Source organism: Hypoxylon trugodes, assembly GCF_022578975.1.
Source record: "Hypoxylon trugodes strain CBS 135444 unplaced genomic scaffold F4822scaffold_5, whole genome shotgun sequence".
Taxonomy (NCBI): Eukaryota; Fungi; Ascomycota; class Sordariomycetes; order Xylariales; family Hypoxylaceae; genus Hypoxylon; species Hypoxylon trugodes.
In genome coordinates, this window is record NW_026250020.1 from 2,314,126 (window position 1) to 2,331,870 (window position 17,745).

Sequence of the window (17,745 nt, forward strand, 5' to 3'; positions counted from 1 at the left end):
CAATGGAGTTTTGAGACGCTAAAGTGTTGTTGTAATGTGACGTTTGATATTGTAAGCTTTTATGTACTTAAGCACCCTTATACTCGTACCGTAGCGCACTTAACTCCTTCTCTGGATCTACACCACCCATAACCGCCTTCGCGACCAGCACGACCGCGTATACTATGGCGGGCAAGTTGCTTAGTCCAACGTGGCCCCAATGTCCCTGAGACGTCGGTGACTTCGATATAAACCCCGTCAACACCAACACACCGCATAGCCCTAGGTTTAGGTACGGGAGGTACTTCTCGAACGGCGAGTGGGTTTGTTCTTGCGCCCAGAAGGGCGAGTTATTAATATCCTGCCCGCCACGTCTCCCTCCCGCACCGTGTTTGGAATCATTACTACTACCACTACCACCAACCCAAGCATCCAAAATCCTTATCCCAGAAACCCCCGGCGGGAGAGACCACAACGTCCAAGCCGTAGCCGCTAAACTCGTAAGTCCCAATAGAGCTATCAACCTCCCACTCGCATCGCTAGGAAAGACCAGAGCCGTCAGATAAGGCAACGTGGATACCGCCGGTAGACATAGAAGGAAGAGTCGGAACTGCGCGTTTCGGGCGGCGTTTTGTTGGGCTAGGGTCGCTATGAGGTCATCTTGTTCTTGTTCGTCGAGGGCTGGTGCGTCTTCGTCGTCGGATGAATCGTTGGAACGGGGGTTGGGGGAGTCGTCGGGGTAGGCGAATGTGCGGCGCAGACGGGATGATGCTGTGGTTATGTTGTTCATGCCGGGTTGCTTGCTTTTGGTGTGTTTGTTGTGGTGTTGGGTGGGTTTGTAGGTAAATGCGACTGAGAGATGAGAAGAGATCGAAATTGAATTCGGTATTTATGTTTGGGCTTTCATGGTGGAGAGGGAGTTTGGTAAGTCAGGTCGACGAACTGATGGGTTGTTTGTGTTTGTGATCGTGATGATTTTAGGTAGATGGGATAGAATAGCAGCTTCGAGAATAGCGAAGCTACAGTTAGGTACCTAGGTACCTAGGTAGGGATTATTGGTGTGACGTAAGGTCTTGGGACCACATGATATACCCATGTGAGAGGAAAGTGTGGCTGGTTGTGGCTCGTCGATATCCTCACCTTGAACCTTAAGAATAATCGTCTCGATTTATTCCTTAGCAATTATTATGGTTTGAAAAAGAGTTTAAAGAATATCTTAAATGTTACAGGGTGATATTGAAGCTCAACAACAGATAACTTGCCCTAAGGAGGTGGGTTGGGAATTGCGTTGAAGCTTGCTAGTAAAAGTAGGGGTAGGCGTACCAAGACAAGCAACTATCCATATTTGTCCAGTGTCGCGACGTTTTGAACTTTAAGAGGGAGACTTGACAGTCGCCAGTGGCAGCGTTTAATCCAAGTTGTCGATCATGAAGATTTCCTCAGACGAGCCTCTCACTAGCCGAGTAGATAGAATATCTTTTCATTTCCACAGCACATGAGCGTATAGCATAGGTTGATGAGTGGTAATATGTGACATTTTGATACAATGATATATACAGTATTTACGTCGTCACCGTAGGGAAGTTTTTGAAGTTCCCATTATTATCATATTTCGCCTCTGTAAACCACTCGTTAGCTTAGATTCCCTACTTGCTACCCCTTGTCTTCACTTCCACTGATTGCCTTATGAAAAGAAAGGGAAGGAAAAGAACTTACTGAAGAAAGTATAACTCAGCGTAACTTCATTAATACCCCTCATATTAAGATCATCCAACAAATCCGGATCCAAGTAAAAGAAAACCGGCATATCCACCGTCTCGCCCGCATTCAACCTCTGCTCCTCAAAGCAAAAACACTGTATCTTGCTGAAGTACGGCGCTACCTGCGCCGGTGTTACGCTGTAAGTAGCAACCCCGATAATGTCGGAATCGCTTCGGTTGGTTGCGGTGTAGAAGGCGAGAGCTGTCTCACCGGGGAGCACACGCACTTCTCGTTGTTGGGGCACGAATTTCCAGGGGAGTACGTCCGAGACGGAGGCGTTGAAGGTTACGCGGATGCGCCGCGCGTCGGTAACCGGGACAAGACGGGATGCTGGGTCGAAGTCGGCGTCGCTGGAGGAGGCGCCGTGGCCGGGCGCGCGGATCGGTTGGCCGCCCCAACCGGTTGTTTGGCAGATCTGTTTTTGCCCGCTGTTAATCTCGTGCGTAGTGTACATATATGCGTAAATTGGCAGTGATATAGGGGGAAGTTGAAGAGTAGGAGCGGGAGCGCACCATCTTGTACATAGGTACGGATCCGTACGAGAAGGCGACGGTACCGAGGATGATGCTGAGCGTGTAGTACCTATAACCACCATAGTTGAGTCATAATTCCACGAGACCAATTGGAGTGTTCAGGGGAATCTGGGTATATACATCGTAGTCCTATTCCTGTATTTATAGTACTCGTGCACTCGCTCCATCGAAGGAGATACGGCGGTAGCGGAGGCATGCTGCTTTTTCGTGGTGCTATTCGTTACAGTCCTCCGCGGTGCTGACGGTAATCGCAATGGTTTCCCTCGAGCGAGGGCCCGACGGCAGGATTCGCACGCCCATGATGATGTGCTTGCTCGTAATGCACGCCATGGTGCCGGGAAAAGACCGTTCATCCTGATATACGGAGGTTGTAAGCTTTAAGAATTCATCATGCCATCCATATTCTTTATCGTGGGGTCATGTCGAAAAGCTTAAGGTCCCTGTAATTTTAGGTGGGCCTTTAAGTTTACAGGGGTTCGATTAGTGATCTGCTCGCTGTAACTTTGTTGTCGCAAGATCCACTAGCGCTTCCAGTCAGCCAGTAATTACAGTACCAGACTTCCAAGGTTGTTACTTCCCGACGATTACAAGCTCGAGTAGAATCATTGGTTCAACAAATGAACTCGTCGTAATTTAAATCAGTCGTAAGCTTAATAATATCATTATTTATTTTCGACTTCAGTCTATTCCAGTATCAGAGTAGACTACAAATGCTTCCCATTAGCCACTCTCTTCCTCATACCGTTCCCTTGTACCGAGACTTTCCTATTCGTCCTGCAAAATATTCTCTCCAGCAGGTCTATTACGAATGTTTGAATAGCTAAAATGATGAGTCTAACGAACAAATCCACAACGCCCATGTGAGGTTGCTTTCCACGGCTGTATGTCGAGTCCACGAATTCGAATGGTAGCTTCGCTCCAAGATGAGCCTGAGCTACGTGCAAGCCGCTACTGAACCCATCCTCGTGAAACCCATATTTCGTCCATGCTCCCGCATAGCTGATTCCTCTTGTATTCTGTATCCTCGGTAAAGCTTGTTGCGCCTGGATTGCAGCGGGGGTGTATAGAGGATGCGAGTATGAGTATCGACCTTGAACAGTCTCCGGCTTTGGTTCGTGAATGGGGTTCAGGGTTACAAGGACATCGCCAAAGCCTTGTCTTGGGATATGCTGCAGGATATTCATATTATAAGTCAAGGACACCTGATCAACGTCTTTGCCTGTCCATGGCGACGATACTGTAAGATAATTCCATGCTGACCAGGAATTTTCACGCTTGGGCATGTGTGAAAGGTCTGAATGGAGAACACATGTGTTCTCTGAAGTCTTGAATGAAGACATGATGGCCCTCTCCTCCGGCGTAGCTGATGGCTTGATGATCTGGTAAGCTTGGTCTCCATGAGTAGCCAAGATGACCTGGTCGAAAACCTCTGATTTTCCATTTTCAAAATGCAGTCTCACGGATCCTTTTGCGTCGTTGGTGATATGCTTAACTGCTGTCTTTAGGAATAGGTGATTTGGAGGAAATCCACTCATCACCGCATCGATGTACGATTTTGCGCCTCCCTCTAGAGTGAGCCAGTCAGGTCGTGTAGCGACTGTACTTAAGAGGTGATGATTCCACCTTGCCGGTATCAGCAATCATATTCCCTAATTAGGTTACCAGACTTACATAAATCGAACAAGTGTCACAGCCGGAAATTCTAAGGCGCATTTATCGGGACTCGTACTCCATACAGCAGCTGTCATGGGTATCAAATAATCGTTGCGGAATGTGTCTGAGTATCCCTCCTTGTCCAAGTACTCGCCAATAGTTTCCATCGGCTTATACAAATCCTTGGGGCCCTTCGAGTTTGAATACGATCCATCGCTGTCGTCCTTTAGCAAGTCTAGAGCAAACTGGTTAAAGCGAACAATATCGAAGATCAGCCTCCACATTCTCAATGAGAACAGATTCCTCCTCTGGCAGAATATGGCATCTAGACCGGTTCCCGCCCATTCGAACGTTCCGCGATCTCGTGAAACACCAAAAGTCATCTCAGTGGGCACCGTATTAACTTTGATATACTTGAGGAAGTTGATGAAATTGGCTTAAAGGCTGTTAGCGAAGTCGCATACATATTCATGATTTCGTAGGTCACAAACGGTATGTTGCCGTGTTGAGGACGATGAACCCTGTGTCTACCAGGGTAGTAAATTTGCCCTTCTTCCATTCTACCGTATTTGTGTGACCACCCAAGCGGTCGGCCGCCTCGTACATGTAAACATCATGATGAGTACGGTTCAGGGCCCAGAGAGCACCAATTCCAGCAGAACCGCTGCCGACGATGGCCACCTTCTTCCTAGGAACCCGATTAGTATATGATGTCATTGATCAAGACACGATGATCATTCACGGAAAGGGAGGCTCTAGCAAACGAAGTTCGCAGAAATTCATATAGGAATGGAATGGTCGAGTCGGGGAATGGGCTAGCAATGGAGGTATGCCACAAACGGTCACACAGCAGTGCCAATCCTCAATAGTCTCGTTAGACCGGCAGAAGTGTGGCTGGCTGACAGTAATGGAAGCTCTGATAGGGCAACCGTTGGCCTGCTTGATACATACGGCCCGGACAATTGCAGGATGTGTTTGGGTACTTTCGGACTTACATCTCCATACCGCCGTAGCGATTGAGTTGATACCTAGGTAGCTAACTACACGCGCTCGTTTGTAGTCCGAGGTCGATTCGTTGTTGAGCTAAAGTTTGTGATGTGAATATATAAGTTGAGCAGGGTTTCAACTCTTATTTCATAGCCACCCTAGGTCACAATTGAAACAGTTACTGCTTTGATTTACGGGGTTCCAGGTGTTTCTTATTTTACTGAGACAATTGCTGGGTTATGGCGCTTTGACTACAGCCACCAAACGCCTACATATGTACTGTGTACAGCATGCTTCTGCAGGTTGGGACGTTATCCAAAGGTCATGACATCAGTCAAAAATGATATGATCGATGTGACAATCGGAATCTAATCCCGCTTCTTTATTATAGCGACGTGTAAGAAAGGACCAATGTTTTGGTCGCTATGCAAGAGAGTTCCTAAGGAGCTGAAGCATGAATATTGCAATTTCACAACTCCGGGGCGATTCATTAACAGCTGCGATATCAATAAATGATCTACGTATGAATAATAAATAGGGTCCTAGTCAATCAAATGTCGAGGCTCAACGGGATCGAATATTCAGAGGCGGCGAACCGTCTAATACCCAATTCTTAGAAGCTCCATGTTTTGGTCTGCCCGGCTAATACAACTTCACGTCCGTAAAGAAATGAGGACGCGAAGCCTAATTATATTTCTGCTTTCCGGGGGTTCAACTTTCATGGAGAAGAAAAAGGAAAGAAAAGAGAAAAATTGTTACGAGCTGGGATTCATTAAAATACTTTTTCTTAGGCGAATTAAATCTCCACTAGTTGTGGCTGGATACGTGGCTGGCGATGGGCTGAATCCGTTTAATAGTGCCGATTTAGGTTTAGCTTGGACCCATAATAACGGATCTAGGAACTGACAGAACTCCCGTTTTCTTGGGAAGGAACTTGCTTCCATTTCTGGTTTAACTTACGCAACTTACGCAACATTCAATCATCTCTCCTGCAACTTCGGTATCTCTCATCAACCAACCACATCATCCCGTCATAGGATCCATAAGTCCTTCTAAGTCTAGTAAGCAAGGCAACGAGTTGCTTCTTAATCTCACGACAACGACATACGTACGCTCCTTTAACCACGATCCTCTCCGTGAGAGCCTTCGAGACGTCCATTCCAATCATCTACCAAAGAACGAATAACCTGACGTAACCTCTCAACGACAACCATCCCAACACAATCAACATGTCCAACCCTCTCGACACAGACGCCGGCTCCGAGCTCTTCGGCAGCTACGAAGCCGAATTCAAGTTGGTCCAAGCCGACCTAACCCAAAAGCTAGACCAGATCTCCGAACTCAACGGCGAACCGCGCAAATCCGCCATCAGCGCCGCCGAACGAGCTCTAGAGGAGGCCGATGAACTGGTAATTCACTTTCTTTCCCTTCATACTATATACTCTATTCTAAACGAAATAACAGCTCGGCCAAATGCGTCTCGAAAAACAAAACATCCCCTCATCCTCGCGCACAAAAGTAAACCAACGTTTCCGAAACTACGAAACCGACGTCGACTCCGCAAAGCGCAAGCTCCGTTCCCTAGCCTCCGACCGAGCGGCTCTCTTCGGCTCTCGATACACGGATGATCCATCCACACCCACCGATGTCCAGCTAGAGCAACGCCAACAACTTCTCAGTGGAACCGACCGTCTCGATCGCAGCTCGCAAAGGCTACGCGCGAGCCAGGCTCTAGCCAACGAGACAGAGGCTATAGGCGCAGGAACCTTGGCTGATTTACATGCGCAGCGCGAGCGCATCTCGCATACGGGCCAGGTGCTGTATGAGAGTGAGGGTTATGTCGATCGTAGTGTGAAGACGTTGAGGGGGATGGCGCGTAGGTAATGGAACCTCCTTTATCCCCTAACTCGTTTCGTATCAGGGAAAACGTTAGCTAACTGAGGACTTATAGGATGGCTACGAATCGGGTAATCACCATCGCCATTATCACTGTCTTAGTGATCCTCATTCTCGCCGTTATCTACAGCAAGTTCAGATGATCAAAGCCGTCGGAAAAGTTATATTCAGCCGTGGCTACACAGCCAGTCGGTCCCGAATTCTGTAGAAGTGGCATTTGTAAATTTTCACCCATGTATCTTGTGCGCTTGAAAGGAGAAAGAAAGTTACCCACGGCGTTTTACGGAAGCGTTAAAGTATAGGAAGGGCATTGGAACCATCATCACAGTCGTTTCACTCGTACATATTCCCATCCTACCATCAATTATTGAATTTTGTTTGGGGGTCACGGATTTTGATTGGAAGTAGTTAATACCAAAGACATTGATTGCGTCACCCCTTAATTTTAACGAGAAAAAATATGTATAATTCATGTTCATGATCCGATGATCCGTAATAACGCCTTGACCGTAACTAAACTATCAAACGGAAATTTTATAGGTAGGGCAGCACGAGATGTGTACTGCAAGCGGGTATCAAACTCGATCTAATATCCTAATCCCAGGATACCGGATCACCTTCTACCGGGAGATTTAGGCTTCCCAACCTTGCCAGCGAAAGACGGACCGTGTCTCCTTTCCTGCCCAAGTCCTCGCCTTCCGGAAGCAATACCACCCCTGCCGCTCCTTCCACCGCGCATACCTCCGCCACGTCCTGCACGCTGTCCTCGGAATCCATTGCCACCTCTACCTCCTCTGTTGACTTGCGATTTAATAGCCGAGACGTCTTTCTCGTCGACATCCATTTCTTCGTCGTCTTCATCATCTTTACCTCGTCTATTGGAGAACTTAAGACGTCCACCGCGGCCTCTACGCCCCACGTCTTTGCTCTTAAGAGCCGCGACATAGGCACCAACACCGCTCTCTTCTCTGCCCCCTTGAGCTGGCGTATCGATGACCATAGCATCATCATCCTCGTCTTCCTCGCCAAGGATCAATTTGCCGTCCAAGTCCGTCTTAGCCTTAGTCTTGCCAGCCTTGCGTAATTTGCCGGGTTTAGTAGAGGAGATACTGGCGAGCGCCTTGCGATCTAAGAGATCCAATGGTTCATCCTCATCTTCCATGATGTATGCCGAACCTCCCTTTTGGGATTTTCGGGACTTTCCGAGGACCTCGGCGTCCGAGTCATCGGAAGCATCTGACTCATCGCTGCTGTACAATGCCTCATCATACTCACTCTCGAACCGACTGCGTCGCTTGCCACTTTGTTGATCGCCATCTTCCTCGTCACCCGCTTCCTTAGCAGCATCCTTCCGCTTCTTGCTGCGCTCCTTAGTTTTGCGGATGTTGGTAAGCAACTTCCGGTCGGCTTCGGGGCAATTCCGATTAACAGGGTCAAAGCCAAAGCGACGAACCATTCGTTCTAGAATGTGCTTGACCTTGGCCCTGAAGTGTCCCTTGTGCTCGTGCGCCCATACCATTAAGTTTGGAATCATGGTTGTTAGGCGCGGCAGCATTAGTTCTGTGGGTAAGCTAATAACGCACACCTTCACGAATCCTAAGACACTCTTGACAATCTCTCGATTATTGGATGTTAAGAAAAGGTCCATAGTTTGTACAAGGTCGCTTAGAACTGCCTGGCTGACTGTCTCTCGAAATTCGTATAGGATGCGAGTGAGGGCGGTGATAGAGGCGGATATCATGTGAGGGGTGCTACCCGCGAGACCAGCACTCACCATGGTGAAGTATTCCTCGATGCTTGCAGGTACGGATGGGGAATCGTTTGGCATGTGAGGAACTTTACTGTTGTCGATCAATTTGCCCTTCGCATCTGCTAGTATTTGACCCATAAGCACTAGTAGTTCGAAGGCTGAGGTTCTGGCCTTCTCGTTATGTTCTTTGCAACATATAACTACTTCTGACAGTACCGATGGGATGAAGTGAAGGGAATCGTCGGGAATAAACGGCACCAACGCGGCAATTGTCGCCAACCGTTCTCTTCGCGCAGGAACCGAGACCTTCTCCGAGCTCGATAGAATCAGGTTTTGAAGTTCCGCATTTCGTTCTTGAAGCGCAACTTTGCCAGTATCCGAATCGGCTAGTCGCGGTATTAATTTATAGGCTTTCTTCTGTAACTGAGGGTCATCATCCTTGACAATGATGAGCGCAGCGATGTTGAAGAGTGAGCTAAAACTCTGGCGCGGGAGATACACCGACATAGTAATTACCAAATCCATCAGCGTCTGACTTGTAGAAGGCATCTGCTTTTGCTTCTGCTTCTTATTCTCCTCACCGTTGGCCTCATTTAGCGAAGAAGCCAACATTGTACTGACACGGTCAAATGTCTCAACAAGTTCCTTCTCAGGTGTGATACTAAGATAAGCGTTGATCGTCTGAAGTATGGGGCCCCTGGATTGGGGAAGTGTTTGGCTGTAGACGTTGAAAAGTACCGCTAGTAAGTTACCTGCGAACCCCCCGAGATAAGTCAAATTCTTTTGAGCGTCTACTTTAGAGACTCGACTTGTAAGGATTGAGCTCTCGTCCTCGACCGAAGCCACCGCTTGGTTCGATTCGACAAGAGCCTTGAGTGCTCGGCAAACGTCAAGCCTGAGATCAACTTGCTTATACAAAAGATTAGCGAGCATCTCAGCAAACACCTGGTCAAATGCTACTGTCAAATCTAACGGCAAGTCGCAGTAACCCGGTAGAATGGACCATGTTTGGTGTACCAAAGTTTCGTATATCTTGATCTCCATAGTCTTAGCAGCCTCGCCGTTGTCTAGAACCCGTTGAAACATCGCCTCGCTCAAAGGGATGAACTCAGTTCTAAAATGTTGAAGGTTGGTATTTGAAGTATAATCTCGGAGAATTGGCAGCATCCAAGCTCTGCCGGATTGGCCCTTAACTGGCTTGACAAGATTCAGGGGCAGTACGCTGAGCACGGATTCGGGGCCAATTGCTCGGATTGCTTTGCCGAGAACTTCATCCGCTTCCTTTTTGCCCATGAAGGAGTCGTTGCCACGGAGTTCGCCAACCGTTCGCACAACATTCAGCATCATTGGATCAGCACGCCACCTCAGAACATCAAAAGTCGCGCCAAGTACGTTGAACGTCTCCATCCACGCAGCCTGGTATTTTACGCTAAGAAGGTTCTCGGCAATCTTAGCCACTTTCTCGAGGACTTTCTCATCATAGATCGAAGGTTCAACTATGACTTGCTCGGGGATGCAGTTCACCATAAACGATATTAAGCATTCCGATGCAGAAATTCTTATGTTATGCGAAGATGATTCAAGAAATTCGGACACCATTGTGAAAAGATCGGGGAGTTTTTGAAACGTATCTTCGGGTTCCATTTGGGCTGAGACATCGTAACCTCGGGATAATATGGCGATCCAAGGAGGAAGAAGTTGTGTATCGTTGGATGAGGGGCGCATCTCGGAGATAATTTCGAGGAGACGTGGTAATTTGGTAGACGCAACCTCATCTGCCATGCCCTCGAAAATCATCTCGAAGATTTCGAAGACGGCCATTGTCATGTGCTCGTTCCCACTCTTTGCGATGCTAAGTAAAAGTTCACACAATGCCTCGATATTTTTGCTGGGCCAGCCACCACTAGCTATCGCAATCATCTTCGTAAGTTGTAGCGCATGGATGAGCGCGGGGTCGTGTTCGGCGGATGACCTCTTCTGCTTCCTCGATAATGCAGCCTTATTTGCGATATCCGTCAAGCTCCTCATCGCCGTCTCAGCGCAGAGATCTGCTGCTGGATGATCCAAAGATGGGCTTGGGGGAGGATTCTTGAGCACTTTGCGTAGCGCATCTTGGGCCCGCTTTCGTACTTTCGGTCGGTGGTCCGTAGCAAGATTTAAAAGTCCAGCGACAGCTCGTCGCGGACTTATTTCGCTTGTCGGAAGTTTCCATGCTGCCGAATCTTGCGCAAGAAGTAGTGATTCAAGGCACCCAATGGAAGGTTTTACTAATGGCGCCTCAGCATCGTCTAGGAGTAGCACCGGGGCGAGAAGCGAAAGGATCTGTGTGAATTTGGATCGGAGGAGAGGTTGCGGCGCAAAAGGCGTAACAATGTCGAGGAGATATACGACGGATGGTGTTAATTCTTTATTTATTTTTCCAGTTTCGAGTGACTGGTTTAATAGGGCCAACAGCGCAGCGAAGTATCCTGTCGGCGTCGGTTGGGTATTCTGTTCCTTGAGTGTTTCTTCGACCGCTTTTAAAACCACAACAGTCTACGCAGAATTTTAATGTTAGCGACCTAAAATCGGTGATTGATGGTATAGGGAATACTGACTTGCTGCTGGCTTTGGAGATTAGGTGACCGGATCTTATCCAGCTTCTCCTCCAGGGTTGCCATTGTGATTATCGCAATTCGCAGAAGCTTGAATTGGTGAAGTTTCTGGACTGTCTTGTCCATCGAGGAATTTTGGAATATTTTCGCTTATCGACTTCTTATCGGTGTTATCGTTAATCGTAAGGAAAGAACCCCACCATTGGTGCGCCTTGGCGGAGTTCAGCATGTGCCTATTGCCCGTGGGTACGTACCTAAACTCCGACGATTAGTGCACTGTGCGGATAGCCACCTCATCGTACTCATTCTCGAGTTCAGCTTCTGAGGCTATACAGACTCCATTAAATCAGTTAACTATAGAGGGCTATTATCACTAGCAGGAATATCGATAAACATGGAGAATAGATATAATACTTTCTCATGCCGACTATGAGGTTGATAATATGCAGTCTCTTGTGAATAGTAGCTAGTTTGCCACGGTGCCTGTTTCTAAACCAAGACGTTGCAAGCATGTCTTTATCTTGCGATTTGCAAGATCATGTTGCGCTGTGGTAGTATCTCCCGCCCAATCCCAACACCGAAATATCAGTTTAGCTGGCTCTTCTTGTATACAGCTTCCTCCATGGGTATTATATGCGCCTTAAGTCCACTTAAGAGAAATCCTCACCGGCCTCTTCGATGCTGTTCTTGACCCGTACAAGAATGGTAGTCTTCCACTTGTCAAGCTTGCTCATCTGGTCGTATTGGAATAACTTATCCGTAAACTGATCCTGGTCACCTGCTTCGACGGCGCCTGCTAGGTCCACAAGTAACTGGTGCTCTCGGGTGCTAGGGAATGTTGGATCTAGGTCTCGGAATTTCTCGAGCGCACGGTTCGTAGCGACCAAATCGCCTGTCGCTAAGTGGCAGATGCCGGCCTTGAGGAAATAATCCTTAACTGAGTAGCGCATCAAGTTATTGTTAATAGATGCCCCTGCGACTTTCTCGTAGTGTTCGATCGACTTGTAATAGTCGCCTTCGATCGCGGCAATATCTGCCACCTTAAGCCAGAGTTTGTTCGCCAAGCTAGACACGAATCATTAGCTTCCAAGGCACTATCATAATACGATCGTAGAGTATATTTCTTACGCTCCGGCGTTATCTCCTTCATACCATCCAGCGGCTGCCTCATAGCACTCGAGCGCGCGCTTCGTATCGCCCACCTCGACCTCGAAGACTTCACCCATGCTCTCTTTATGCTGCGCTGCCCGCCTGAAATTCCCCTTCTTGCAGTACTGGTTGACAGCGAAGTCGAGACATCGCACGGCATCTTCTGGGTTCTCTTTCCGATACACCTTGAAGGCATCGACTAGGGTGTTCGCAGCATCGTCCGGTTCGTTGAGTTGCTTACTTTGCACTGCAGCCGCCTTTTCGAATGCCTGACCGGCCTCCCGGTTCATCTTCTGGATCCGGAAGGAATTCGCCGCTTCGATATACAGGTCGGCCGCGTTCATATACTTCTCTTCTCGGCCGCCGAAGAAACTGAAACCGCCCGAGGCGCCGGCGAGCGCCTTGTCAGCCTGCATTCGCCATCGCGTGTCAGCAGCTATCAGTATAGTTGAATGTGGGGATGATGATGGCGGGGCAGTATCAACTAACCTTCTGTAGCAATGCGCGAGGATCTCCAGCCATGGTGTTTTGCTTTTGTGGTATTACACTAAGAAGAAAAAAGGAAAAATACTAGGAATAGTCGATCGATAAATTTGGCCGTTCAGAGTTAATATTGATGACAAAGGAATAGGAATGATATAAATGGGAAGTTGTCAGTTTGATGTTGCGACGCAGCTACCTAAATCTCAAGCTATGACATCGCCGTGTCTCACGCTAAAAATACCCCCTGTAAATGTACCCCAGGACACCTCCTTAGGTACATGAATCCTAGAAATTCAGTGAACAAAACTCACAATTTATTAGGAATATCTTCCATTCAACAGCATGAGGTGTATAATATTCTAATATGTTGATTGCATACAATATTTCATATTTTAGTGTAGACACCAATCAATGATACTCTTCTGAATTCGTATTCTTTGTGACTTCAATATGCCAAGGCCTAGGTAGCTTGTTCAGCCTCAAGCGCTGGAAACATCCACTGTAACCACTATCTCCAGCAGGGATCTTCCCTTTTAGGTAATTCAAAGAGACTTCAAATCTCGAACCACATCGAGTCTCCCTACTCCTATAGACTCAACAAGAGCATTCTCAAGCAAAATGAATTCAACAATATGCCCTCGTTGCCGTACGGCACTACGCCAATCCCTACGAACCCTACGATCTCACCATCTCCGTACAATATCTTCATCTCCCTCTCGCTCTTCACCCCACTCCCAAAACCCAGCCTCCCAAGCCTCGACAAGCATATCAGAAATCCTCTCGAAACCAAGCTGGTCCGTCCGATCACTCCTCCCTTCCTCTTCAACCTCAACTTCCGACGAAACCATAACCCCCAAAACCCTCCACCACCTGCTCCGGCTCTCCGCCCTCCCACCCCCAAGCTCGCCCGAAGAAGAATCCCGTATGCTCTCAACCCTACAATCACAACTACACTTCGTCCGCGCAGCCCGAGACGTCGACACCACGGGCGTCGAATCCCTGCGCGCCATCCGCGATGAAACCACAGCCGGACTACGCGAACAAGCCATTGGCCTAGACCGACTACGAGACGCGTTAGCAAGGGAGGACGTAGTAGGCCATGCGCGACGGCCACGACGACGACACCGAGAAGAAAGCCGGAGTGGAAGAAATAAGGAGGCTGGGGTAGAGGGATGGGACGTACTCGGCGGTGCAAGTGAGACAGCAGGACGATATTTCGTCGTTAGAACTGGATCATCTAAGCCAGCCTAAACGAACATCACTTAAACCGGGGATGCCGAGGAACATGTAAAAATAATTGTGAATTCATCGTGACTAGCGTAAGTAAAGTCTGCGTATCTCATTCCTGCAAATGCATGTTGTCCCGATTCCGGTTGCAAACCGCGAAATCTTCCCGTCCACCTCCACATTAGGAACAATGCTTAAGCCACCTATCCTACAGAGCAACCCCCTTATAGCTCGAAAAGCTCGCGGTTCTTGATGATATACTCATAACAATAAGCCTCCCCCCACCTAACACCTTGCGACTAAACCCGTCCTAGATATGCCTCCGTGTTCACAAATATCGAGGGCTTGGGCGAGCTCGGTGCTCCCCTGGATTTCGCCCCTACTTGTTACCAAGTGTCGCACGTCGCATCTTGTTCGTAGCTTCTTGGAGTTCCCTCGAGACCTTCGTTTTCGTCTTGGGAATGTCATTGTCGGCCACCTTTTCAATTTGCTCGCGTTCTTCCTGGAGCTCCTTCTCAGTATTCATCTGCACGTTCAACTTCCATTGCTCGCCGCCGACCTTGCTATAATCAATATCCTCCCAGCCGACCCGTCTCAGAATACTACCGGCGAGATTACAGTATCGAAGGTGGTTTATAATCACGTCGCCTACGTCGCAATTCTCGACATTCGGTACGCCCTCGACTCTCTGCAGTCCCGCTACACCGTCTTGCCAGTTGCTGCTGCGGTAGAGAAAACCCAGCATGTAATCAAACTTGGAATAGGCGTTGACCAGTCTTCCAGCAACAACGCTTTTCATCGCTGCCCATACTCGAACTTCGCTCGGGCAAGGCGCACCCATCAAGATGACGTTCTCCACCAGACCAAAACCTCTCTTCTCCGACAGTGCCATGAGGCAGGCATAGATAACGCGGGCCCCGAGACTGTAGCCTATAAGGGTAACGGGTCTTTCCCCAAAGATTCTGTTCATGAGGCACTCAGCTAGCACACCGCCTGCCTTTTCTGCCCGTACCATTCCGACACACCAGGGATTCTCAACGACCTTGCTGATTTTTACGAGGCTGCTCGGCCATAGGGATTGCCTGAGACTGTCGAAGACTAAGGGCCGTGTTAGCTTGCAAACAAGTCAATTGAAAAAGGAATTCTCACCGGTCCTTGAGCCGATCTCCTTTTTGGCTTCGTGCCAAGCTACACTCTTCATGGCAGATTCCAGCGCTACGCCCATCTTCGTCAAAGCTTCCAAATCCCACCTCATAGCGTAACTTTCGTTCTGGTTGCCGAGAATCTTCCAGGAGTCGGGGAAATCGTTTCGATCATTGAGCAACCCACTGATTCCGATAGTGACTCGCATTCGGCGATCCTCGGGGAGGACGTCTTTGGGGTCAATAACCTCGTTTTTACTAGTGTTGTGCAAAAGCACCATACCGAAATCCTGGACGTCCTTGCTGTGCGCGTCGATCGTCTTGCTTCCTTGCCGAGCTCCATACAGACCAAACAAGGTGCCGACGACGACTGTGCTTTCATTCATGGGGCCCAGCAGTACAGCTGTTGCAGAAGGATCGAGTCCGGCGCCCCCAAATACAGTACCGAGTCCAGCAACGACGAGGGGTGCCGCCAGCGTGCTGGCATTTCCACCCTGAGCTACAGCGGCCATGCCCGGCCTCCAGCGTCGAGAAGTCTTGGCTTCCTCCGTTCGCCTTTGGACGATCTCTTCGACAGGGATACCCGTAATGATCTTCGAAAGCGCTCGGGAGATTCTGACTTCATCATGTAGTAGAACATACATCGGGATACACAAGGAAGAAGTAAGCTTAACCATTAAGACCCTTGAGTACATGGCATATTGGTCCAGACCAAGTAAGATCAGTAGCATAGTATGCAAGATCAATGCGCGCTTCTCCTTGGGGCATTCCTTCAAGGGCGTTGGAGTCGGAGGGTTAAGACTAACAAGAGCAATGTTGGAATCCCCGGCGCATGTGCCGGATCCTGATATACCACATTAGCTTTTGTTCATAATCCAAGGCAAATTAGGAGTCGACGGTGTAAATTAGCGATAAAAGTGAAAGAAAAAGAAGGAAATAGATAAGACGTTCACTCCCAGCAAGCCTAGGGAGGAAGAACTTACGATTTTGTATCGAAGGTCTTCCTCTTGCGGCGTTGCCCGGTCGTCCGGCATTACCTGATGCCTGTGGTAGTCCCTGGCCACCAACATTACCACTGGTTCCGCCATTCTTGATAACGATATCTTGGAGTCGCTTCTGCACGCCCAGTCGCCATTTACTGAAGTTAGCAAGGTTGTCTCGCTTCAATTCGGCAAGGCTGGCTGTCAACACTTCAGCTTCTGTCTTCTGATACATCGCGCGGAGCTCATGAGGGGACTTGGGGGCCTTCCATGTGACGCCCGGTGCCTTGGTAATTATGTCGGGTTGTTGGGCGGGCTTCACATTCTCTTTGCGGGAGTCGGTAGCAGTGGTCGGAGGCGGTACTCCTTCGATGTACAAGTGACGATACTTCTCGCTGCGAGGGTTGGGGATGATGTTACATGTCGGCTTAGGGGGGTTGATGCCCAGCTCGGGGGCGATCTGGGAGGGACTCAGCTGATCGAAGTTGTCGCGTAGCTGCTTCTGAATATCATCCATAATGGCATTGACAAGTCGTTGAAGTTGGAATTTCTGTTCCACATTCATGACGGCACTCAAGTCGAGTTCAACACGCTTGGGCAGACGCCCTCGAGTCGCATTGTGACGAGCCATGGCGTGAGTGTCGTCTTCAGATGAAGTGGAATAATTAGAGGATTGATCCATTGCTAGGAATCGAGAAATAAAAAGGAATACTGAAATAACAAGAGATAGTGGGGCACCAAGGGTCGCGTAGGAAGTTTCGACGTTGCTAGGATACTGGGAAGGTACGTTTGTTACTGATTGCTGGTGGTTCAAGGTCGCAACTTCCTAAGGAACCTAGGGGAGGAAGCGACGATAAGGTAATCTAGCAGCTGCCACCTAACAATCGGACACAGTACTCAAAAAATAAAGGCAATCGCGGGGTTAAAATATGCATATAGCACCGTACTTAAGGAGATCTGTGCTACGAGCTAAAATTTATAATTGCAAACGACCTCAATCGTGCGTGTGTCCACATGAGATATCGGACGCAGGAATTATCAGATGGCCGCGCCTTTGTTGCTCACATTGCTTATCCAGTGCTGTAGCTATCCGAATTTATCAACCTAAAAAGCTACCTATCCTATACCAATACTTGATTAATTGCCATAATTGATTGGGATAAAAATGATAGATCTTATAATGTTATATTACTTATGCAAGCCTTTTTTCTTTTTTGATTTTTGTTGTAAATAGATATCTTTATGAAATATGATTTATCTATAGAAACTATAAAAAAGGGGTGGTAGTAAGGCAGTGAACGCCGCTTAACACTAGTTTACTCATTCATTCGCCTATCTAAAGCATCCAAAACAACCAGTGAACTTACTGCCATTTAAGCTTCGAGCCTTATTTTCATTATTTGAAAAAAATGAAAGCTTAATTTTCAAGATTACATAGATACGAAGAGTTCAATACCTGCGTAAGGCACCCGCTATTCAAAAAGGGGCTACACCTATACCCACGCATCTACAGCGATCCTAAGTAGAATGAAAATATGCGTAGACGTTGAAGCTACACGCACGTTCGGTCTAATGTACGGGCATACTAGTTCTTGACAAAAATATCTGATT

At 48.2% G+C, this 17,745-nt stretch overlaps 7 protein-coding genes across 7 annotated transcripts; 2 read left to right on the top strand and 5 right to left on the bottom strand.

Annotated features, from left to right (window-relative positions):
* Positions 1 to 22: 22 nt before the first annotated feature.
* Positions 23 to 1,077, bottom strand: F4822DRAFT_404169 (uncharacterized protein). The gene has a single exon (XM_051458175.1). It carries the CDS (start codon positions 767 to 769, stop codon positions 68 to 70), a length of 702 nt encoding a protein of 233 aa, XP_051314627.1. The 5' UTR covers positions 770 to 1,077; the 3' UTR covers positions 23 to 67.
* Positions 1,078 to 1,541: 464 nt separating this feature from the next.
* F4822DRAFT_429471 (amine oxidase) lies at positions 1,542 to 4,709 on the bottom strand (the record flags this gene model as incomplete). The annotated part of the gene is made up of 8 exons (XM_051461106.1): positions 1,542 to 1,597; positions 1,696 to 2,155; positions 2,253 to 2,322; positions 2,394 to 2,627; positions 3,117 to 3,896; positions 3,945 to 4,362; positions 4,418 to 4,614; positions 4,669 to 4,709. The coding sequence occupies 8 exons, from the start codon at positions 4,707 to 4,709 to the stop codon at positions 1,542 to 1,544; spliced, it is 2,256 nt and encodes a 751-aa protein (XP_051314628.1).
* A 1,272-nt stretch (positions 4,710 to 5,981) lies between these two features.
* On the top strand, positions 5,982 to 7,187 carry F4822DRAFT_260402 (V-snare-domain-containing protein). Its single transcript, XM_051454563.1, has 3 exons — positions 5,982 to 6,322; positions 6,378 to 6,793; positions 6,865 to 7,187. The coding sequence occupies exons 1-3, from the start codon at positions 6,143 to 6,145 to the stop codon at positions 6,950 to 6,952; spliced, it is 684 nt and encodes a 227-aa protein (XP_051314629.1). The 5' UTR covers positions 5,982 to 6,142; the 3' UTR covers positions 6,953 to 7,187.
* Positions 7,188 to 7,252: 65 nt separating this feature from the next.
* On the bottom strand, positions 7,253 to 11,259 carry F4822DRAFT_404178 (NUC173-domain-containing protein). The gene is made up of 2 exons (XM_051458176.1): positions 11,157 to 11,259; positions 7,253 to 11,094 (listed from the first exon to the last, which is right to left on the bottom strand). The coding sequence occupies exons 1-2, from the start codon at positions 11,217 to 11,219 to the stop codon at positions 7,423 to 7,425; spliced, it is 3,735 nt and encodes a 1,244-aa protein (XP_051314630.1). The 5' UTR covers positions 11,220 to 11,259; the 3' UTR covers positions 7,253 to 7,422.
* A 282-nt stretch (positions 11,260 to 11,541) lies between these two features.
* Positions 11,542 to 13,117, bottom strand: F4822DRAFT_260377 (TPR-like protein). The gene is made up of 3 exons (XM_051454562.1): positions 12,792 to 13,117; positions 12,282 to 12,712; positions 11,542 to 12,218 (listed from the first exon to the last, which is right to left on the bottom strand). Exons 1-3 carry the CDS (start codon positions 12,822 to 12,824, stop codon positions 11,804 to 11,806), a joined length of 879 nt encoding a protein of 292 aa, XP_051314631.1. The 5' UTR covers positions 12,825 to 13,117; the 3' UTR covers positions 11,542 to 11,803.
* A 286-nt stretch (positions 13,118 to 13,403) lies between these two features.
* F4822DRAFT_429475 (uncharacterized protein) lies at positions 13,404 to 14,036 on the top strand (the record flags this gene model as incomplete). Its single annotated transcript, XM_051461107.1, has 1 exon — positions 13,404 to 14,036. One exon carries the CDS (start codon positions 13,404 to 13,406, stop codon positions 14,034 to 14,036), a length of 633 nt encoding a protein of 210 aa, XP_051314632.1.
* Positions 14,037 to 14,233: 197 nt separating this feature from the next.
* On the bottom strand, positions 14,234 to 16,939 carry F4822DRAFT_260478 (DUF726-domain-containing protein). The gene is made up of 3 exons (XM_051454564.1): positions 16,192 to 16,939; positions 15,162 to 15,998; positions 14,234 to 15,110 (listed from the first exon to the last, which is right to left on the bottom strand). Exons 1-3 carry the CDS (start codon positions 16,814 to 16,816, stop codon positions 14,392 to 14,394), a joined length of 2,181 nt encoding a protein of 726 aa, XP_051314633.1. The 5' UTR covers positions 16,817 to 16,939; the 3' UTR covers positions 14,234 to 14,391.
* Positions 16,940 to 17,745: the final 806 nt, after the last annotated feature.